This window comes from Myotis myotis, unplaced genomic scaffold (genome assembly GCF_014108235.1).
Source record: "Myotis myotis isolate mMyoMyo1 unplaced genomic scaffold, mMyoMyo1.p scaffold_m19_p_6, whole genome shotgun sequence".
Taxonomy (NCBI): domain Eukaryota; kingdom Metazoa; phylum Chordata; class Mammalia; order Chiroptera; family Vespertilionidae; genus Myotis; species Myotis myotis.
The window spans coordinates 13,593,165-13,613,585 of NW_023416368.1; the positions used below are offsets into that span (position 1 = coordinate 13,593,165).

At 44.0% G+C, this 20,421-nt stretch overlaps 1 protein-coding gene across 5 annotated transcripts in view; it reads left to right on the top strand.

Moving 5' to 3' along the window:
- Window positions 1-20,421, top strand: part of ATP10B (ATPase phospholipid transporting 10B (putative)) — a 180,356-nt gene that overhangs the window by 100,708 nt on the left and 59,227 nt on the right. For 2 of the 5 annotated variants that reach the window (XM_036314371.1, XM_036314368.1), the window contains exons 2-4: window positions 391-685; window positions 1,679-1,873; window positions 15,815-16,019. In XM_036314371.1, the coding sequence (XP_036170264.1) occupies window positions 411-685; window positions 1,679-1,873; window positions 15,815-16,019 (675 nt within the window). In that variant the 5' untranslated portion in view covers window positions 391-410. Of the gene's footprint in view, window positions 1-390; window positions 686-1,678; window positions 1,874-2,570; window positions 3,199-15,814; window positions 16,020-20,421 lie in introns of those variants that run through there. The other 3 variants (XM_036314369.1, XM_036314373.1, XM_036314370.1) reach the window with 3 other exon arrangements.

A 20,421-nucleotide genomic window follows, 5' to 3' on the forward strand; every position in this document is an offset into this window, starting at 1 on the left:
GGAGTCCCTTGGCCTGGCCTGTGCACTGTCACAATATAGGACCACTTGGGGATGTCAGAGAGCCAGTTTTGGCCCAATCCCCACAGGCCTGACCCAGACAGGAGGGAGCTCAATCCTGTATGTTGAGCATCTGCCCCCTGATGGTAAGTGCACATCATAGCAACCGGTTGACCAGTTGAATGGTTGAATGGTCGCTTAGGCTTTTATATAGAGAGATTATTTGCTCAATGTCTCTCAGCCTAGAACAAAAATGGATTATGGGGATTGAATCTAGTTTCCTCACATTGTATCCCAGTACCTTCCTTGTTGGATGGGAGGTCAGAGGGTGGATTTGAGCTGATATACCACATATTTCTTCTGACCATGGAGACCTCATGTGTCTGTTTTCAGCACGTAGCTTGCTGCCAGAAATGGCCCTGTCAGTGGACTCATCTTGGCACCGGTGGCAGTGGCGTATCCGAGATGGCCTCCTCCAGTCCCCATCAGAAGCCACACCACTGCTGTCCCCAGAGAAGGAGAGTCAGAGCTACAACCTGGCTCGGCAACGGGTTGTGTTCCCCAACAACAACATATTCCACCAAGATTGGGCAGAGGTCTCCAAGAGATACTCGGGCAACAGAATCTGCACAACCAAGTACACTCTCCTCACCTTCCTGCCCCGGAATCTCGTGGAGCAGTTTCACAGGTACACTTGGCCAATACTCACTTGAAGCGCATATCTGCCACTCAGAGAACCTCAGAGGTGTGCACTATGGGCCACCTTTCCTTTAAAATCTAAATGCATGTACATTGGAAGTCTTGTCATTCATTCATTCAGTAAATATTTACACAGATTCTGCTCAGATATTAGAGATTCTATACAGATTCTACTCTGTTGAGTTCTAGAAATATAGAAGGAACAAAAAGAGACTGTCCTGAGTATATTGTCCAGTGAAAGAGACATTAATTTTACTAATTATGTAAATCGGTGTAAAATTATAACTCATATATTCCCCAAGGAGAGACCTATGGTGCTGTTGGAGGAAGAGGGAAAGCTGGCCTCATTAAAAAAAATCCAGGAAGACTTCCAGGAGGAACTGATCATTGAAGTATAACCTGAAAGAAGAGAATGTGTTAAGTAGGTGAAAAAAGGCAGAGAGGAGTCAGAGAAGGGAGCCAGAAGACTGTTCCTGCAGATGGATCTTCATGTACAAAGGCACTGTGGCAAGGGGGAGCAAGATGCACTTGGAGAACTTAAAAATGCAACCCACTGTTTAGAGATAACATATGCAAAATCATCTTTTCATTTTGTAAAGCAAAATGTGCACTTCGATATCATCCTAACCTTTGTAATTATTATTATAAGCTACCATTTATTGAGCAACTGCCATGCTCCAAAACCCTCTATTGTGTACATAAATATTAGCTCATGTAATATCTATAAGAGCCCTTTACAATAGGCAGTACTATCCCTATTTTACACAAGACGAAGCAGGCTCGGGAGGTCACACAACTAGTAAACAATAGGAACCCAGTTTGAATCTAGATAGATCTGGCTTCACAGCCCTTACCATAATGTTCGAGGTGACACTGAGAAAGAATGTCATTTTAGTTGGTTAAAGGCCAATAGTAGAAATAGTGTGGAAAGTATATTTTTCTCCTCCGTGATATTCACTCACACCTTGCTTGCCCCTTCCAGGTGGGCCAACCTCTATTTCCTGTTCCTGGTGATTCTGAACTGGATGCCCACCATGGAAGTTTTCCACAGGGAAATCACCATGTTACCATTGGCCACTGTGCTGTTCATCATCATGGTCAAGGACGGCATGGAGGACTTCAAGCGGTACTGCTTCGATAGAGAGATAAACTTCTCCCACATCCAGATATATGAGAGGTAAGAGGAATCATTCTCCTGCCGTCTCTCTTGTAAATAGGTCATGCAGACTCATCCACACTTTCAAAAGGTGGGTCTCTCTTCTCATACATTTTCTTACATTCACTTAATTCAGTGATTCTCAACCAGGGCACGTTTGCCCTGCAGGGGACATTTGACAATGTCTGGAGACATTTGTGGTTGTCATTTTGGGAAAGGAAGTTGCTACCGGTATCTAACTAGTTGGTCTTACTATAAAGGATCATATTAAACATCTTACAATATATGAGACAGCCCCCACAGCAAACAATTATCCAACCTCAAGTGTCAAAAGTGCTGAGACTTAGAAACCTTCATTTCACTTGTATAAACTCTCACCTACTTAAACATAGCGATGTTATATTATTAGAAATAGGGCTAAGAGCTCAAAAATCAAACTCTCGTATTGACTGGATCATCTCAGGAGACCAAATTGAGGAGCAGATCTTAGAGAGTGACAGGCAATGTCTCCCAAACAAGAAAATGAATACCAGTTTTCCAGCATTTAAGCCTCTTGGTTAAAAATCCTTGCCTTTAGAACTTAACTAGATAGGTTTTAGGACCCAGAGTAGACACACCTGTTCTTGGCTGCCCGGACTGGAGGACTGGAAACGAAAGATACCTGTGGGTGACGTCTACATTCCAACAGGTGGAGTCTCAACAAGTAGGAGGAAGTGGCCTGGCAGGTGGACACCTGCTCTTAGCAAGCTCTTTCCTTGTCAGATTTCTCCCCGGGTGTTTGTGGACCAGCTTTTTATTTTTAATATGCCTTGTAAAAGAAGAGAGAAATTTTCAGCAGAGAAGGGAGGTAAACAATGTCAGGGACGTGACTGGCTGGTTGCTGAACAATGAAACTGACCAGGGGAAAACCTCCTTCCTGTGGAACTCACATGAGAATCAAAGAGACGGGATTAAGCAGAGATGAAAAAGGAAGGGAAGGGACGGCGGAAGAGGAAAGAAGACAAGAAACGAGTGGTGGTCTCCAACCTGCCCTTCGAAGGATGTGCCCACAAAGAGAACCCCAACAGACATTACCTTGGGAATCAAATTAAGACCAGCAAGTACACTGTGCTGTCCTTCGTACCCAAGAACGTCTTTGAGCAGCTACACCGGTTTGCCAATATCTATTTCGTGGGCATTGCTGTTCTGAATTTTGTCCCCGTGGTCAATGCTTTCCAGCCTGAGGTGAACCTGATACCCATCTGTATCATCCTGGGGGTCACTGCCATCAAGGATGCTTGGGAAGACTTCCGGAGGTACAAATCCGACAAAGTGATCAACAACCGAGAATGCCTCGTCTACAGCAGGTAAAGCAAAAATCCTTCAGGGAAGTCTCGTGGGCCCAGGTCTGTTCTGTCTGTGGCTGCTGCCCCTCTGGGCTACTGTTTAGAGAAGGGATGGAGTAGGGAGATAACATTATTTTATCTCGGTGAAGCTGTTCAGTTCTTCACAGTGAAGATAATAGTCTAAAACAAACAAAACAAAAAACAGGAAACAAAAATTAAAATAGAGGCTTGACTCAATTGTTCAGTTGTTTATTAAAATTTGGCCTTTATTATGTGACATTTTCTTTGCTGTATCAAATGTGTTCAGTATCTAAGAATTTTGCATCAGCTCTTGTGTATTCTTAGTCCTGAGTGGCCATGAGCACATTAGAGTTCAGAGCCCCTCCAGGGCAAGAGGCATGTCTATTGGGGGAGCTGTAGAGTGTTGTTTTAGGAGAAGCAGCATCGGAGACACAATGCCTGGGTTGAACACTGTCTCTACCACTAGGGAACTACGTGACCTTGGGCACCTAACCTAATCTCTCAGAGCCTCATTTCTGCATTCATAAAATCAGAACACTTCCAGGGTGGTCCCCATAATTGCACAAGATAATCCTTAGAAAGTTCTTAGCGCTATGCCCGACCTATAATAAATGCTCAACATGTAAGCTGTGACTGCTTTATTTTTAGAATGTAATACTCATATTAACTCCATCATTAGGCCTGTCCTTAAGCTTTCTCTCTGATGTTGTCCCAACCAAAGCAAAAACTGCACACCACCTGTCTTGCCACATTGTTCTCTTATGCATGTCATTGTTTTATAGAGTTTCTATCGAGCAATTGACCAAACTCGGTTGTTTGGAAAAGGACACAGTCTTGGTCAGTAAGGGAAGAAAATAGTTATTGTGTGTCTCAACTTTGTAACGTAGCCTGGAAGAAGCAAGGCAGCCGAGCCTGGGCTTGCAGAGACTGCCGGACCGAGTGCATGCTGGGCTAGCAAGTAGACGCCTTAGCTGATTGACTCACCGGCAGGTGAGGACTTGACTTGTTGGCAAATTAGGAACATGTCTCATTCAAGGAGCACTATCTGTCTGACGTTTTCCCTCTGGCTTTATCAACCTGAATTCAGTAGAAGTTCCACAGTCGCTCTGACCATTCTTGCTGCAAGGTGTGCACTGCAGCCGTACGTCTAAGTGTAAGGTCTGCTTCCTGCTAAGGGGGGGGTCCTCTTCCTCAACTTGGAGCTGCTGATGAGAGCGTTTCTGAGCCCAGCTTCACCTGGAAAGTTGTCGCCAGGGAAACTTCTAAGGAGACATGTAACATAGGGGACTCATTCGTCCCCAGGACACCCCCAAGAGAAGCTCCACTTTCTCCCGCAGCTTCAGATGAGCTTCCAGCCCCACCTACGTCTAAAAAAATTAATCTCAAGGCTTTTGGTTTGGGTTAGTTGTTGTTTTCTCAGCTAGACCCAGTTGTCCTGAATGTTGTTGGCACAACCTAGGGTTGAGATTAGTCATTCCTCACCTGTGAATAGGAATTGTAAAGAGAAGGACAGATGACTGTTGGGGTCCGATGCCTTTCTGTGAAGAGACTGGCTTTGAAGAAAGCACAGGTTTCACCTGTCACCAATCCACCCCATCACTTTGTTTTCCACCTTTCCCCTTTGTTGTTGTTTTCAGAGAAGATAGGGAGCCAGGAAGCTGACTTCTTGGGGAGGGATGCCTGTGGACCTCAATTAGGCTGGTCCTGTTCTCCCTGCTCTGCCAGAAATCCTCTGTCCTAGGCATCCTAGAATAATGGGGCTATTCTTCGGGATAGCGTCAGTGTTGATCAGACCACAGACTGGCCTGTGCTGGGTGCTGGCCTGATGGAGACCAGGCTGCTATAGTTCTGTTCTCAAAACAACTTCCAGGGAATAGCAGAGAATAATTCCAGCAACAAGAGGCATTAGTCCGCAGGCTCACTGACAGGAAGGGACATTGTGACAGTATTTCCCAAGGTATATTTAGTTGATAATAGGGACAAAAACATGGTTTCTGAAAAAAAAATTCATGCCCCCTTCCCAAAAATAATACATGCTGGCCCTCTTAACCCCCTGGCCCATGAAGCACTAAAAAAAGATGCACAGTAAAGAAACTTGTTCATCATCGACTCACTCAGTTGTTCAGAAAAGGACATGGTCTTGGTCAGTAAAGGAAGAAAAGAGAGTTATTGTGTGTCTCAACTTTGTAATGTAGTTGTTGCAAAATTACTGAACCTTGGAAATATTTTTTAATATTTATTACTTTTTCCAGGATAGCAAAATAATTGACTATTGGGCCAGGAAGGTAATTGAATGAAATAGACTGGGTATAAGGAGGAAAGCAATCTTTTTTGTGTAGTTATAAATGACCACTGACACTTAGCATTAGTGTTAGGGTACAATTGAGAGTGGCAGGGACTGTGGCAAAAGGAGGTGCCCATGCGTTCATCTCAGGAGGCAAAGATGGCCACTCGGCTCTAGCTGGTTCCTATGTGGAAATACAGGGTGAAGCAAAAGTAGGTTTACAGTTGGGAGCATACAGAACAAAGAGTTTATTCTTGTATTATTATTTCTTAATTTATTGTGTTATTTTCCATATGGACAATTATAAGCCTACTTTTGCCCCACCCTGTATAGGCCTGGTGTTGCAGGATTGCCTGAGTTTTATTGGGGAAGCTAGAATTAATATTTTTATTTGAAATAACCTGATTTTTACCTTGTAACTGATTGATTTTTTTTCAAATACTTCAGACCTATTTTATTTGACATAAAGTTTTTATGTTGCCTATGAGCCCCTTAACTTGCAACTTTTGCATTATAATATACTATGAATCTGAAGTCTCTGCAAAAGAATAATTAGTTTCTTCTTTTAAGATTTATCTTCAATGAACCTCTTTGGGTAGAGCGGGGGTGTGATCTTCAAGGGAGAATGCAGGCCTAGGAGCCAGGAAGCCTATACTCTAGGTCCAGATCTGTGACTACCTACCAATACTGTCAACTCTTGAACAGTGTGATCTTGAACAGCACAGAAATCCATGTAGAAGTTACCCACACAGTTCAAACTTGAGTTGTTGAAGAGCCAGTGGTAATAACTTAGAAAAGTCATTTAAATCTCTAGGTCTTAGTTCATACTTTTGTAAAATTTAGGAGTCACACTAGGTCTTGTGTTGTGAGATGCACTGTGAAAGAATGAAATGCACAGCCAAAGAAATTTGGGAGATAGTACAAAAATGCTTATTAACATAACTAGAGTCCCAGTGCACGAAATTCGTGCACTCGGTGGAGGGGTTTTGGGGAGGCCCTCAGCCCAGCTCATGCCCTCTCACAGTCTGGGAGCCCTCAGGGGATGTCCAACTGATGCGGGGAGTGGGCCTAAGCCTGCAGTTAGACATCCTTAGTGCTGCCGCGGAGGTGGGAGAGGCTCCCGCCACCACCACTGTGCTCACCAGCTGTGAGCCCAGCTTCTGACTGAGCAGCACTCCCCCTGTGTAAGCACACTGACAACCAGGGAGCAGCTCCTGCATTGAGCGTCTGCCCCCTGGTGGTGTGCATCATAGTGACTGGTCATTCTGCTATTCGGTCAATTTGCATATTAGCCTTTTATTATATAGGATAAAGTTTCTAGTGGACTCTCCTTAAGTAACCTAACCAACTTTGTTTGACTCAGTTGTGTCAGTTGAAATGTTTTCTGCTGCAAGCAGCAGAAAGCTCAGCTCAAACAAGTTAAAATGACAAAGAGACTTGGTTTAAGTCACTACAAACATTCTGAGATGGGCAGGTGATCAGAAACAGTTCAATCTGCGTTCTATATCCTGCATTTAGCTGTCATTTTCATTGAGTCCCCCTGTATCATCATTATTCTTAGGCAAACTCCCCTCATGGCAATAAGATGGCTGCAGCAGCTCCAGCCTTCACATCTACATAGGATAATTCACAAAGGGAGAAAGAAGGGCAGTCTGAAAACATTCTTGGAAGATTGAGTCCCTCCTCACACGTCAGTGACCACAGTGGGTCACATGCCCATCCCTAAACCAATTCCTGTGAGCAGGAGGTGGGATTATGCTAATTAGGTTATATCTGAGCCACAGAGTCCAACATGCAGTCTGCTTCCCTGAAAACACCTGAGCTACCCAGAGAAGATGGAATACCAAAATGGGGGTGGGGGGAAATGAGATAGTACCTGAGAAGGGGGAACAGATGTTAGAGAGGCCACCTTCATGTCCTTAAAATTGCTCTCATCACCTTAAAATTCTTTTGAGCCTAGACTCTTTATAAATTGCTTTCCACATATTAACAGACTGGAACATACATTTTGGGACAATGTGGACTGCATATCCCTAAAGTTCTTCCAACTCTTAAGTAGTTTCATTCTATGAAAGACCCCAGAATAGGAAATGCCAGATAGTGTTAGTTATTATGTTAACTGACGGATGCTCAAAGGCACTTCCTTTTCTCAAGTAGATGCAGGATGTCAGGCAAAGAATGCAAGATCAGAGAGGATAATTTCTTTTTTCTGAGAAGCATCAGAAAAGCTTATATATCAAGGACTAGCTCTATCCCTTTTGTCTCAGATTCACACATTTGAGAAACTGATGTCCTTTTGCGGGGAGTTATTTTCATTTTTGTGCAATTGAATTCTAGGGCCCTTCGACTTTTGCTCAACCTAACCCCATGCATCATCCAGCCTAGACATGTTTCGGCTGTGAGGGAATCTTCTCGCAAACGCCAGCAGCCTTGTTAACAAACTCACAGTCCTGTTAGAGCATTTTCTTTTAATATAGCCACTGTGCTTGTGGTCGAAAGGTGACCCATTAATCAGATTCGTGGAATGACTTAAAGGAGAGATGAGCTTTGGAATTGGATTAGCTTTGTTTCTCCCAGAGCTCAGTTTAATGAATCTAGAAACCGTACCCAACAAGAGATTTTTTTCATCCAGTTTAGTAAATTTTTTATTTGTATTTAGAACACATGCAGTAAGGAGGCAGGAGTGGGAACCAAGAGAATACAGGCCAGTTTTTGTATTTTGTGTATTATAATGTAGCAAAAGTGCTTAGGGGGCCAGGTGCTCCATTTATTCCTCTGTTTAGCAAATATTAATTCAGGACTGAGTGTGTATGCACCACCGTGGGCCCTGGGTGCCCTCGAGGGGCTCTCAGTGGTCCGGGGGTCAGGAGGTACCATGTGCATTGGTAGCTTGTGTATAAAGGGGCACAGTCACGCAGGGGATATGGTGACTCATCTTCATGTGACAAACATCCAGGCCGAGGGAAGCCTTCCCTGAAGAGGTGACATTTCAGGAGGAATTGAAGGATGAGCAGCATTTAGCCAGGCAGAGGGAACACCTTTCGGGTCACAGTCTGTTCACATGTCAACTAAAGGCTGTGTGTGTGGCCTAGGCTGCTATCAAAAGGACCAGAATCGAGAAATGTCAGAAACCCAGGAGAGGAATGACTCAGATGAAAATTTCTTAAATTCTGACACTTTACCAAGAGGTGGAGATTGTCTTTTCTATAAGCGCAGTGGCTGCTGTTACATAGAAATAATTGCAGGTGCTGCAGGAGTGCAGGCCTGATTTCCTGTCAGTGCCCCCATTGGAAAGCCTGAGCATGAGGAAGGAGAGGTCCTGCCCCTGGGTCTGTCACTAATTAACCGCATGACCTGGATGAGGCTGCTTAAGCAGTTGGGGCCCCATTGGTCTCGTCTTTAAATGGTGATCATAATCTCTCTACGGTACATTTGTGAAAAGGTGTACAGGTGACATGCGAGAGGGCTTGAAAGTCACGCAGAAACAAAGTACACAATGCAAAGTGTAAAGCAGTCTCTTAAATGTCTAAACGATGACATTTAACATGTGACATCTTACTGGATGGTTGGCATCAAGGACTTTGGCATCAGACCTGGGAGTGTCATCTCAGAACTAGATGTGTGGATATATGTAATTGCTAGATCACTTGAGCCTCCATTTCAATATCTGTAAAATAGGAACAATACTAGCACCTATCTATGGATTGAATGAGATAATCCTTATAAACCATTTAACTCAGTGCCTGCACCCTAAGTAGTAGCACTAAGTAATTTTTTTTTTATTCCAGGCACTTCAACTCTAATTTTATCAATGACAGGCCCAGCCTGAGCCTTCATTTTTCTTGCTACATCCCCCCCCCCACACACACACACGAGAGAGGAATTGCTTATTTTATTAGTAAAAATCAAATACATTCACAAAGCCACATGTCTCAGTGGGCAGGGTTACAGTGTTTTAACAGCAAAATCCTGTGCTCTGTTCTCTCATTTCTCATCTATTCTAGGAGCAGAATTTGAAATCTGAATGCAGGAAACCCCTCTGTGGCCTGTCTTCCCCACTTGCCCCTGCCCCTTCCACACCACACCACACCTGAGTATACTCATACCAAGATTGCGATTCAGGCGAGGGATGTAGTTGCTCTCATTTAGCCCAGAGCCGAAGCCACTTCATTTAAGCCAACATCTAACATAGAATATGTATTAGGATATCCTTCTTGAGCAGCTATTAATAAAGCAGCTGTTTGGACGCATGCTGCTATTATTTCTTCCAAATAGCAGCTCTCTGGGGAACCCAAAGAAATGAGATGATGGACAGGGCAGAATTTAGGTTTTTCCAGGGCTACTCTAACATCTAAATACAATCATAAATCCATTTTCCCCCCTAAAATTACATCTTGGGTCGCTGCAGGTATTAAATGAGATAATGCATGTAAAATGCTTAGCACAGTACCTGGCATTCAGTAGCACTCAGAAAATGTTAGCTAAAATATTGCTAAGGAGGATATAACCTTGATAGCCAGCAGTCATCATGAGCTTGACGCTAGGGGAGTAAGAAAGAAAGACCATTGGCTGGGACTTGGAACCAGAGGAGAAAATACAAACTCTTTGCCATAGAACCGGACTGCAAGCTGTAATAACATAGCAAAATGGGCCTGGGGAAAGAATCTAAAAAATGCAGACAACAAAGGAACATCAGTCATTTGAAGCATGACTGTGAAAAGCACCATTGGCTGGAGTTTGTGGACCAGCAGACCAGTGCATCCATCCCACAGGTCAGCTGCAAACTAAGCTCCTCTTGGGAGGCATTAATTTTGCAAGTGCCTGCCCTCCTCCCACTGCTGGGCCCTGTGCTCACAGAAGACCATAAACTATTTGGGCCAATTCAGCTTGTCATTTCAGGATAGGGTGCATGAGGTCTTCCCTGAAACTCAATGGGTGGAAGAGTCATAAAGCAAGAACTCAAGCATCACCAAAGCTCTGCACTGTGTCAGCATGATGAGTATTTCAGCGAATGAGGATTTATGGCCTCTGTTTGCCACTAAGGAGCTCACAATATGGAAAGGTGAGGCTTCTGTCCTCAAGCCAGCCTCCTTGATGCCTATGACACCACCTTCTGAGGCCTCATCTGCTTTGCACCTCCCTCCCAAACAGAACCAGGAGACCACGACAAGCCATGAAGCTCTTACAGCTATCACTCATACGTCCTGATAGACACAGCTATAAAGATAACCTTGACCTTACCAGATAACCTTTTGGGGCCTAAGTTTCTCATCTATGAAATACAGATATAATGGTAATAACAAAATTTGTTTCATTATTAGATAACTAAGTGGTAATATAGGTTAAGTGCTGGGTTCATTACAGGCACTCAATAGATATAAGCTTGTTATATTTATTACATTAGATTTATATAAGATATACATTATATATAATATTACTTATATCATGGTATATTCTATTATAATATATTATCATTGTTGGAAGCCTCTATTGGTGAGGCCATAACAAGAATAGATAGACTAGATGTTAAAATGGCTAAAGGTCATCCCAGCTCTCAGCAAGCTTCTTATACGGTTGAAAATAGAAAGCACATGAAGCAATTAGGAGCAGCTGACTATATTTATGTGGGGTTGCTTCTTGGCTCTCTCATCTGTGCCATTGATCTATTTATTTGTCTGTTCTTTTGTCAGTACCACACTGTCTTGATTGCTATAGCTTTATAGTAAGTCTTGAAGTCAGTCCTCCAGCTTTGTTCTTCTCCTTCACTAGTGTGTTGACTATCCTGGGTCCTTTGCTTCTCCATAGAAACTTTAGAATCAGTGTGTCAGGGTCCACAAAAGGACTTGCTAGGCATCCCTGGTTTTAAGGGTCCCCTTTTCTGGGAGTTTGTCTCAGTAGCCAGCATCTTAAGCCTTCAATCTGCTGAGTTTGGGTCCTTCTTTTCTGGGCTTAGAGAAAAGATTTGGATTTTTAGAGTCCCTTGTGTTTGTACATTGTGTGCTTGGGCCCAAGCCATAGAATGTAACCAAGGGCATAAAATGGCTGTCCCTACAGCATGAAGAACACCCTGGGGCTGGCTTCATAGTGCTTAGCCTTTGCCAGAACACTAACAGCCATTTGTCCTCCTTATCATCGTAACAGAAGCTTGTATTTATTGAGCACTAAGTGCAAAACCCTGAGCTCAGCACTTTACCTGTCACATCACCCATCCTTCTGAGGCAAGTGCATATATTACTTTCTATTGAGGGGGGGAAAAAAAAAAAAAAAACAAAAAACCAGAACAAAACAGAGGCACCGAGTGGTTAAGTAACTTGCCCAAGACCACACAGGGAGTAGGCGGTGAAGCTGGGATTCAAGCCCGCTCTTAATCCCTGCCCTGCACTCATTCTCCCCGACATTTCCTTTTACCCTGGGCAGCAGCACTGGCCATTCTGGGCTTGACTGTCAAGCTTCCTGGACGATAGCCCAGGCCAGTGCATCATCCTCTGTTAAATTAAAAGTACCACAGACAACTAATCCTCCTGATAAATTCCCTAAACTCCAGTTCCTTGAAACCCTTTTTTCTAAAACCCACATATTTGAGAAATGAAACCTTAAGCATCCTCTTCTCCCCCATCCCTCCCCACCCTTGTATCTGCTTCCCCATGACATCTGGTTGGTTACAAATCTCTCTTGCTGTTTATTTACCTCTTAATAAGCCCTATCTCCTCTCGGAAAGCCATTTAACATGACGCCACTTAATTTCTCCTGGAGGCAGAATCTGCCAGATGGAGTCTTTGTCCCAAGCCACATTGTTGATTTGTCTCATTTTTAAACATCAGTGAACATTCCATGAAATTAAAATAGCAATCAGTTCCCAGGTGTGGACTCACTGAGTGGAGGGGGTGGGGGGTGGACCTGTCCACCTGGGTCAGCTGTTCCAAATGGGCTGGATTAACCAGGGGATGACTTTCTCAGGTGGCTGCCAGCCTGCAGCTGGCCGCATCTGGCTGTCACTCAATGCAGGAGCACGCTTTTCCGCCTCAGCTGGACTCAGCCAGTCATCACCTCCTCTGGCTGGAGCCCCACGGGCTGTGCATCCTTGCCTTTTCCATGTTCATGCTCCTGACAGTTGAAGAGACAGAATGGACCCAGAGGCTCAGGAGAACAACACAGAGTGGCCCAGTGCAAGAAGGCAGTGTCCTTGATGTCTCCCTTTTTTATCCCTAAAAATCCTCTGATTTCATAACATAATATATTTGAGTTAATATAATTCTTTAAATTATGTGGCAGCTAAATTACTAAGCCATATCCCCCACCAAAAAAATTCTTTTTTAAGAACTAACACCCCAAAATCATGTTGATTTCATACCTTCGTGACTCCTAGACATGCACGATGGGCTGTGTGCCTGGAGGTATACGTGCCTCTGTTGGAGAAGCACATCTGGGAGATGAGCAACCTGGCTTGGGGAGGGAAGCCTACAATGAGCATGTTTCTTCACCACCACATGCCATCGTAAAGGAGAGAGGCCTATGTCTAAAGAAAGGACAGAGGCAATTGTCACCAGTGTCACAGTGACCTCCCTGGGATCCAAAGAATAATGGAAAGAAGACAGAGATTGGTCTGACTTACAACTTCTTGGGCGGCTCCATGGACATGCGGTACCTGTCATCATGGTGGCTATTGACAAAAGAACACTACAGCCCAACTCGCAGAAGAGACTCTTCATAAAAAAAAAAAAAAAAAAAAAAAAAAAAATGTATACCATAAGCTCATCTCCATAACCTTCCATCTTCCATCACCTTAGTGACCCACATCCCATAATAAGCAATCAGTCCTTTATAAGAAAGGAGAAGAGTAAGATCCAGTGTTAATCGGTAGAGTTGTGTTGGACTTGCCTTTGATAAGCCTATGTATGCAGCACTCCCAACTAGCATTTGCAAACCTGCATCAGCGTGCTCTGAAAGCGCTGGCAATCAGGAGATTGCTCAGAGTCAAAGTGTTCTCCTTAAATCCTACTTCAAATGCCAGGTGGAATGCTGAGATTATAGCAATCAACAGATACCCCAACATCCCCAAAGCCTTTATCCCATAGGACACAGATGGTGAAGAGAGGAAGTGAGGAAGGAGGTAGAAAGTCAAATGGTAAGTCTTTGTTTCTTGGAGAAATTTTGCTGTTAATATTTAAGACTCCTTTCTTAAGGCATGCTCTCAAAAAGGGGGAAAAATGCAATAGAGAAAGCCATCACTCCATTACCCTATGAACCCATTCCAGTTCCTTTAAGCAGCCTTATATTTGGACATTTAACAGGTGCTCCTAGGGCTGATCTGAAGAGAGACCAATATTTCCCTGGATCCTTCCCCAAATGGATTATTTGACAGCAACACCAGCACTCTCAATGGGGGCGTATCCACCCTAAATACATCAATAAACAGATGCATGTATTTCTGAAATGACATTGAGAAACAAATCTGGGGTGACTGTCTGTTCTTCGTGCAGGAGGGAAACATGATGTGGGGAAGAGAGGAAGTATAAAAGAAGCTGATGGACTGAAAGTGCTTAAAACCCTGTGACATGCTTTTCCCTAAAAAGAATTTTTAGTAAAATGCTATGGGAGCATTGCCCCCACTCCTCAGAAGTGGTCTCAAAATCCATGGGTGGACTTAAGCACCAAGCTCTCTGGGAACATGGGTACTTCCCCAGAATTCTGAGGGGCTTAAAAGTTGTAAGGCTGCTTGCTCTCCAGTTCCGAGGACCCCAATTGTTCCCCAGACTCTAATGAGAGCTCCCCTTGGACTTCCGAAGGGAAGCACATTCACGTCAGGGGACTGAGAGAGTCTCTGGGCGGGTCTTTTATAACAAGGAAAATGGGGTCCTAGGAAGGTTTGCCTGGGGTTCTCCAGAGGGCCCCCAGAAAAGGGAGGCGGACATCAAACTCCTTATCCTCCTCGGGATGTTTGTGAAGTAAAAGGGAAATTCCAGTCATGCCTCTTTCTCTGAAAGAGTGGACTTGTCCTGCCCAGGGCAGCCCGGATTCCTGTAGAAACAGGAGCAATAACATGCCCCAGGGGCTCGGTGTCAGGAGAGAAAAACACCAAAGGAGAACCTGCCTCTCCGGGCCAGCTGGGCTCCGTTAAAAAGGCCTTGTGGGTTAGTGGTTTGTTTCCAACTCCCACATTTAAAGAGGGACTTTCTAAATGCAGCCTGAAACCGAAGAGCCCAAACCTGCAGGACAGATCTTGAAAGAAAAATTGAGGGCCCTTGGGAAGTTAAATTCAACTTGACATGTCCAGAAGACTTCATGGGACGCATATGAACACCTTAAGTTATTTTTAAAATGGTATATGAGAGCTCCTTGAAGTGGAGTGCATTGCCTTGGGTAATAGCAAGTCCTTTTGCTGGCGGTGGACCAGCTGAGGCTGCCCTTCCTCTGAGAGGAGAGGGGGCATGTGTTTGAGGAGGGGGCTGTCCAAGCAGTACAAACTCTGGGATTTGGTGTCAAGTTGGACCCAGGCTCAGGTTCCAGCTCCATCTTGGTAAGACCTGGGGAAATTTTTCTTGGACTCTCAATTTCCTCATTTGTGCAATGGATACAGTAGTGTCTACTCCATTGGATTATTATGCAGGTAAGTGAAGCATTAATTAACACCAGTACTTGGCACAGTAGAAATGCTAAATTTGCTATTATTGCTGCCACTGCTATTATCTGAGCTTGATAAATTGGATGGGAAAAGGAAGTATATAATATCCTTAGATTTCTGTAGTCCTCTGATTTTATTACCACATGGGTTCTATCCAATCAAAGTTCCTGGTGCCATCTTCCTAATTCCCTAATGACCCAGAGTTCTCTATTTCAGAACCACTCAGATCTTCCCATACACAGGCCTATATCCTCACCTTTCCTATGGCCACTCTCTTCCTGTAATCAAAAACGGTCTTTCCTACACCCCAGTTCCTTGCAACCCGGTGATAACTGGGTTATACGGTGATTGCTGGCTATTCTGGGGAAAAGATGTATATTCAAAGTATATGCTAATATGACTGCGTTACCTTCTCCTTTCCTTGGCAGAAGCAAAAGCTGAGCACAGTCCCCAGTCAACAGACAACAGTCAATGAAAACTCTAGATGATTATAAGGATGGATCTCGTACTGGTGGGATTTGAGAGATCATGCTTAGCTTTTCTAGAGAGATTCTGGTGGTAGTCATTAGGGGCAAGGTCAAATACAGAGCAGTCATGTGACAGGCTGCCTGGGAGATATTTCAGTGCAAGTAGAACCTTCCTCCATTCACTCATCAAGTTTCTGGAGAAGCTCAGGACTCAGGCTGACCCCTGTGTTTCTCCCACCCAAGAAAGGAGCAGAGCTACGTGCAGAAGCGCTGGAGGGATGTGCGTGTGGGAGACTTCATCCAGATGCGATGCAATGAGATCATCCCGGCCGACATTCTCCTCCTCTTTTCCTCGGACCCCAGTGGGATCTGCCACCTGGAAACTGCCAACTTGGACGGAGAGACAAACCTCAAGCAAAGGCGTGTGGTGAAGGGCTTCTCTCAGCAGGTAGGGATCTTCCTAACATCTTCTTTGCAGGCAAAGGCAACTCTGCTGGAAAGTTGAACGTAATCGGGTGGGTAGAGGGGAAGGTAGTGACTGCCTCCTTTTCCCTCTGAAGTGGGTATTCTCCCCTTATCACAGATGAGGAAACTGAGGCCTAGGAATGTTAAATAACTTGCTGAAGGCCTCAGAATTCCTAAATGGGACCCACCCTGTTCATCTGATGACACTATGCTCTCTGCTCTAAACCCAGGAATCTAATATTTGTTCAGTTACCCTGGGACCAACCTGCTTTGCTGTGTTTATCTAATCCCTGCTCATCCTGCCCAGATCAGCTCCAGCAACCTCTCCCTCCATGAATCTTCTCTCACACCCCTTTGACCCCAACATGAACTGCAGTGAGGCATTGCTAACTGTTTCCATTTGTGTGTATTTTACCTTCTCGGCAGTCCTGAAACCTCTCTGAGGACAGGGAGCAATCATTGACACTTTTGTTTAATCCCCACACTTACATATATGGTACTTCGGACATCATGGCGAAGTTTTATTGTTTGATGGTTAAATGCCCAGAGCTCATCTGTAAGCCCAACCTCACGGTTTATTAGCTGTCTCACCTTAGGCAAGTTACTGCTCTCACACCTTCATTCCCTCATCTGGAAAATGGGTAGAAAAGTAGTACCCTCTCCACAGGATAATTCTAAAGACTAAATGATATGTACATGAATTATTTAACATGAAGGTAAAGGCACGTAGTTAGAGGCCAGTAAATAGTTGGCAATAAATGTCAATGGTGTTCATAGGCAATAAATGTTGTGATTGATTGAAACTGAGTGTGATATTCTAATTTTCAACTAAAATTCCCCTTGAAAGAGTTGATTTCCAATCTGGTACCTTTCTCTGCCCATGGAAAAGAATAAAATTATGTCTCTTTCCCTCACTCTGCCAGTCTGTGGCTGGGGAGAAAGTGGATGAGGCAGGAGATTTAGGATAAAGAGGGCAGGGGCTTCCCTCCTCAGAGATGCCCACGCATTCAGTTATCTCTAGTGAAACTTCTCGAGAAGAGACCACCCATCATCGCTCACTCTGCCTCTCAAAGTACTGAATGAACAGTTTTCATCAAAGCCCTTTCCTATGATTAATCCCACCCTCAGAAGTCTGTTCTCTCGTCCTGGCAATGGGAATGATAACTGTCCCATAGTTTGGCCATGAGATTCCTATGAAATAAAAAAAAAAAAAGTAAAGAAGAAAATACAGGGTTTGGTTCAAAGTAGACCCACAGTAAGTGGTCTATCGCTGCTACCTTGGCTGCAGTCACTACACTTGGAATGAATCCACCATGACAATTACATACACGCACGCGTGCACATGCACACACACACACACACACGTGTGAATATGTGAGTGTGTAAAACTGCCACCTCACTCGAGCTACATGCAAAGCATTTAAGAATTTCTATTCTATTTCTTTTTGTTTAAGTCCTGGGAACAGTGAAACTTGTATTTGCTTACAAACCTCCCTGTCGGCCTCCTCACCCCAACACCCTCATCACAATTCGGAGTCCTTTTCACTCTCGGGAGTTATGCCGGTGTTGTTGAGTTTCACCAGGCAGTTTTGTTTTTCTCTCTGTCTTGGCAGCAGCTCCCAAGCTGTTTCTTGTATGTTAATTAGTCAGGAAGTGTGGGATTTGACTAGAGTGAAGAGCCAGATGAAAGGGTCATTCACACTCCAGTGCCATAGACCAGCCAATTTAATAACATCTCTCAAACTCTAACCCTGAATCCTCACAGGGTACTGGGCGTAATGACTTACAAAAAAGGTAAATTCATTTGTGAAGGGAGGAAGGTTTACTTGAGCTTGAAGTTTTTTAGCATTCCCTCTTCTGTTTTAATTATTGATTCTCTCTCCCTGACTTCGCTCAAGTGTATCTTTTTCCCTTTATGGGTAATAAGAGTAGTAATAATAATAATATGCTTTTATTAAGCCCTTACTAAGGGCTTTGCATGATTACCTCATTTATCCTGGCCATAAAACAGTGAGATGGGTGCTATTATTGTCCCCATTACATACATGAGACCGAGGCATAGAAGGTTAAGTAAGTTGCCCAAGGTCACTGAGCTGGGAAGTATCGGAACCAGATTTCAAAGCCAGGTTTGTCCATTGTCTCAGCTCTTGAGGTTTTCAGTAGCTCATCTCCCCCTTTATTACCCTGAGGTTACCCAGAGATGCTTACTTGAAAGTACCCATTTATCATTCTATATAGTATATAAAAGCCTAAGCAACCGTTACAATCAGTCGACTGAACGACTGGTCGACCAGTCGCTATGATGACACACTGACTACCAGGGGCAGACACTCAAGACAGGAGCTGCCCCTGGTGGTCAGTGCACTCCCACAGCCAACATCCCACGGTCCCTCCCCCCGGCCACTGGTCCCAATCGGCCCTGATTGCCGGCCAGGCCAAGGGACCCCACCCGTGTGCAAATTCATTCACTGGGCCTCTAGTTTTCAATAATCTTTCCACATATAAGTAGTGGGAATAAAACTAGGCTTAGCTGCCTGGGGAAGAGGAACTGGCTGCTCTTTGTTTCCTTGATTTTCCCTTATGTCTTTAATATAAAAAGATTTCTGAAATGGGTAGAATTCTCTTCTGTTTAACTCTGTATTATATAGTTTTTCTCAAATATATTGAACAAAGACATTGATGAGAGTTGCAATGAACATACATGTTGCAAAGTCAGATAAATTCAGAAGGAGAAGTTTGCAAATATTGTGCACTGAAGGACTTCTCAGATACTTCAAAAAACCCCAGGGAACTGCTGGGGCAGCTACTAGTGTGTAATCTTTTTAAACATTTAACCACAGAAACCTTTTATTCCAAGGATCATATTCCAGGACTACTGCAAAAGAGGTGAGACTACAATTTAAGGATTTTCCCCCAGTTACATTACAGGGATTTGTGTGTTTTTTAATGTACATGCGCCAGGTCTGGACATGCATATTTTTAAAATGTTTCCCCAAATTATCTTTATATGAACCTGTCACCACCTTTTTTTAATATATTTTTATTAATTTCAGAGAGGACCGGAAAGGGGGAGAGAGAGGAGAGAGAGAGAGAGAGAGAGAGAGAGAGAGAGAGAGAGAGAGAGAGAGAAGAAACATCTATCTATCTCTGTATATATAAAAGCCTAAGTGACTGTTAAAACTGGACTACGGGCTGGTAGCTATGACGTGCTCTGACCACCAGGACGCAGACACTCAACGCTGGAGCTGCCCCCTGGTGGTCAGTGCGCTCCCACAGCCAACCTCCCACAGCCAGTCAACCTCCCATGGTCCCCCCCCCCCCCCGCCCCCCTGACTGGACGAGATGGGCCCAATCGCCAGCCAGGCAGAGGGACCCCACCTGTGCATGAATTCCTGCACCTGGCCTCTAGTCAATAATAAGAAAATCATTGATTTGCTGCCTCCTGCACACCCCCTACTGGGGATTGAGCCTATAACCTGAGCATGTGTCCTGCCCATTTCGTGACCTCCTGGTTCATAGGTCAATACTCAACCACTGAACCATGCCAGCAGGGCTATCTTCTTGAGAAGCTATACAACCAAGGGAAGATGTACCTCAAGTACTTAAAAAAAAGACCCTAACAGCAATGAGAACAAAGCTGCCATCTTGAGCTTCTCACCTATACTGGTGTTTTTCCATGCATTGTCTCTTTTAGTCCTTGCAACCTCCGTGTGAGGTGGACATTACTATTCCCATTTTACAGATGAAAATGCTGAGGTACAGAAAGGGCAAATTTGATCAGTTGTCTCAGAGAAAATTTTGAACACCTACATATAGTTTTTTTTTTTGGAAATTTAATATCTTAAATAATAAGTATTAATCATTTTTGTTAGCATGTTTTCCCTCTCAATCCCTAATGTCTATGAGACCTTCACCTTGCCAAAAGGGTTTTTACTAGCCACTGAGACTTCTGGAAACCTCCCACCCTACACATGTACCCACACCCATTTTCACCATCTTATAGATGATGAGAGATTACTATATTCTGCTAATCTGAAGTCAATAAAACGAACTTTTTTTCAGCCCCCTAAGACCAGTATTTCTCAAGGTGGAATCTGCCAAACCCTTAGCTTAAGAGATAATTCTTGAGAAGCAAGATTCATGGTCAAATCTGATTGGGAAGCCTGTGTCCTATGGAGTCCTCTTGGGCATTCCAATATACATTAACATACTAAGGTCTCTGAGAAGAATTGGAGTCCAGAGGCTGGTTCAAATCCCTAACTCTGAGCTTTCCAAACTTATTTAACCGCTGAACCATTTTCAGCACAATAATTTTTAACATTCCTGTGCAAATTTGAGGGAAAATGTTAAGCTGGGCTGTGGAACACCCATGATCACAACAGGTG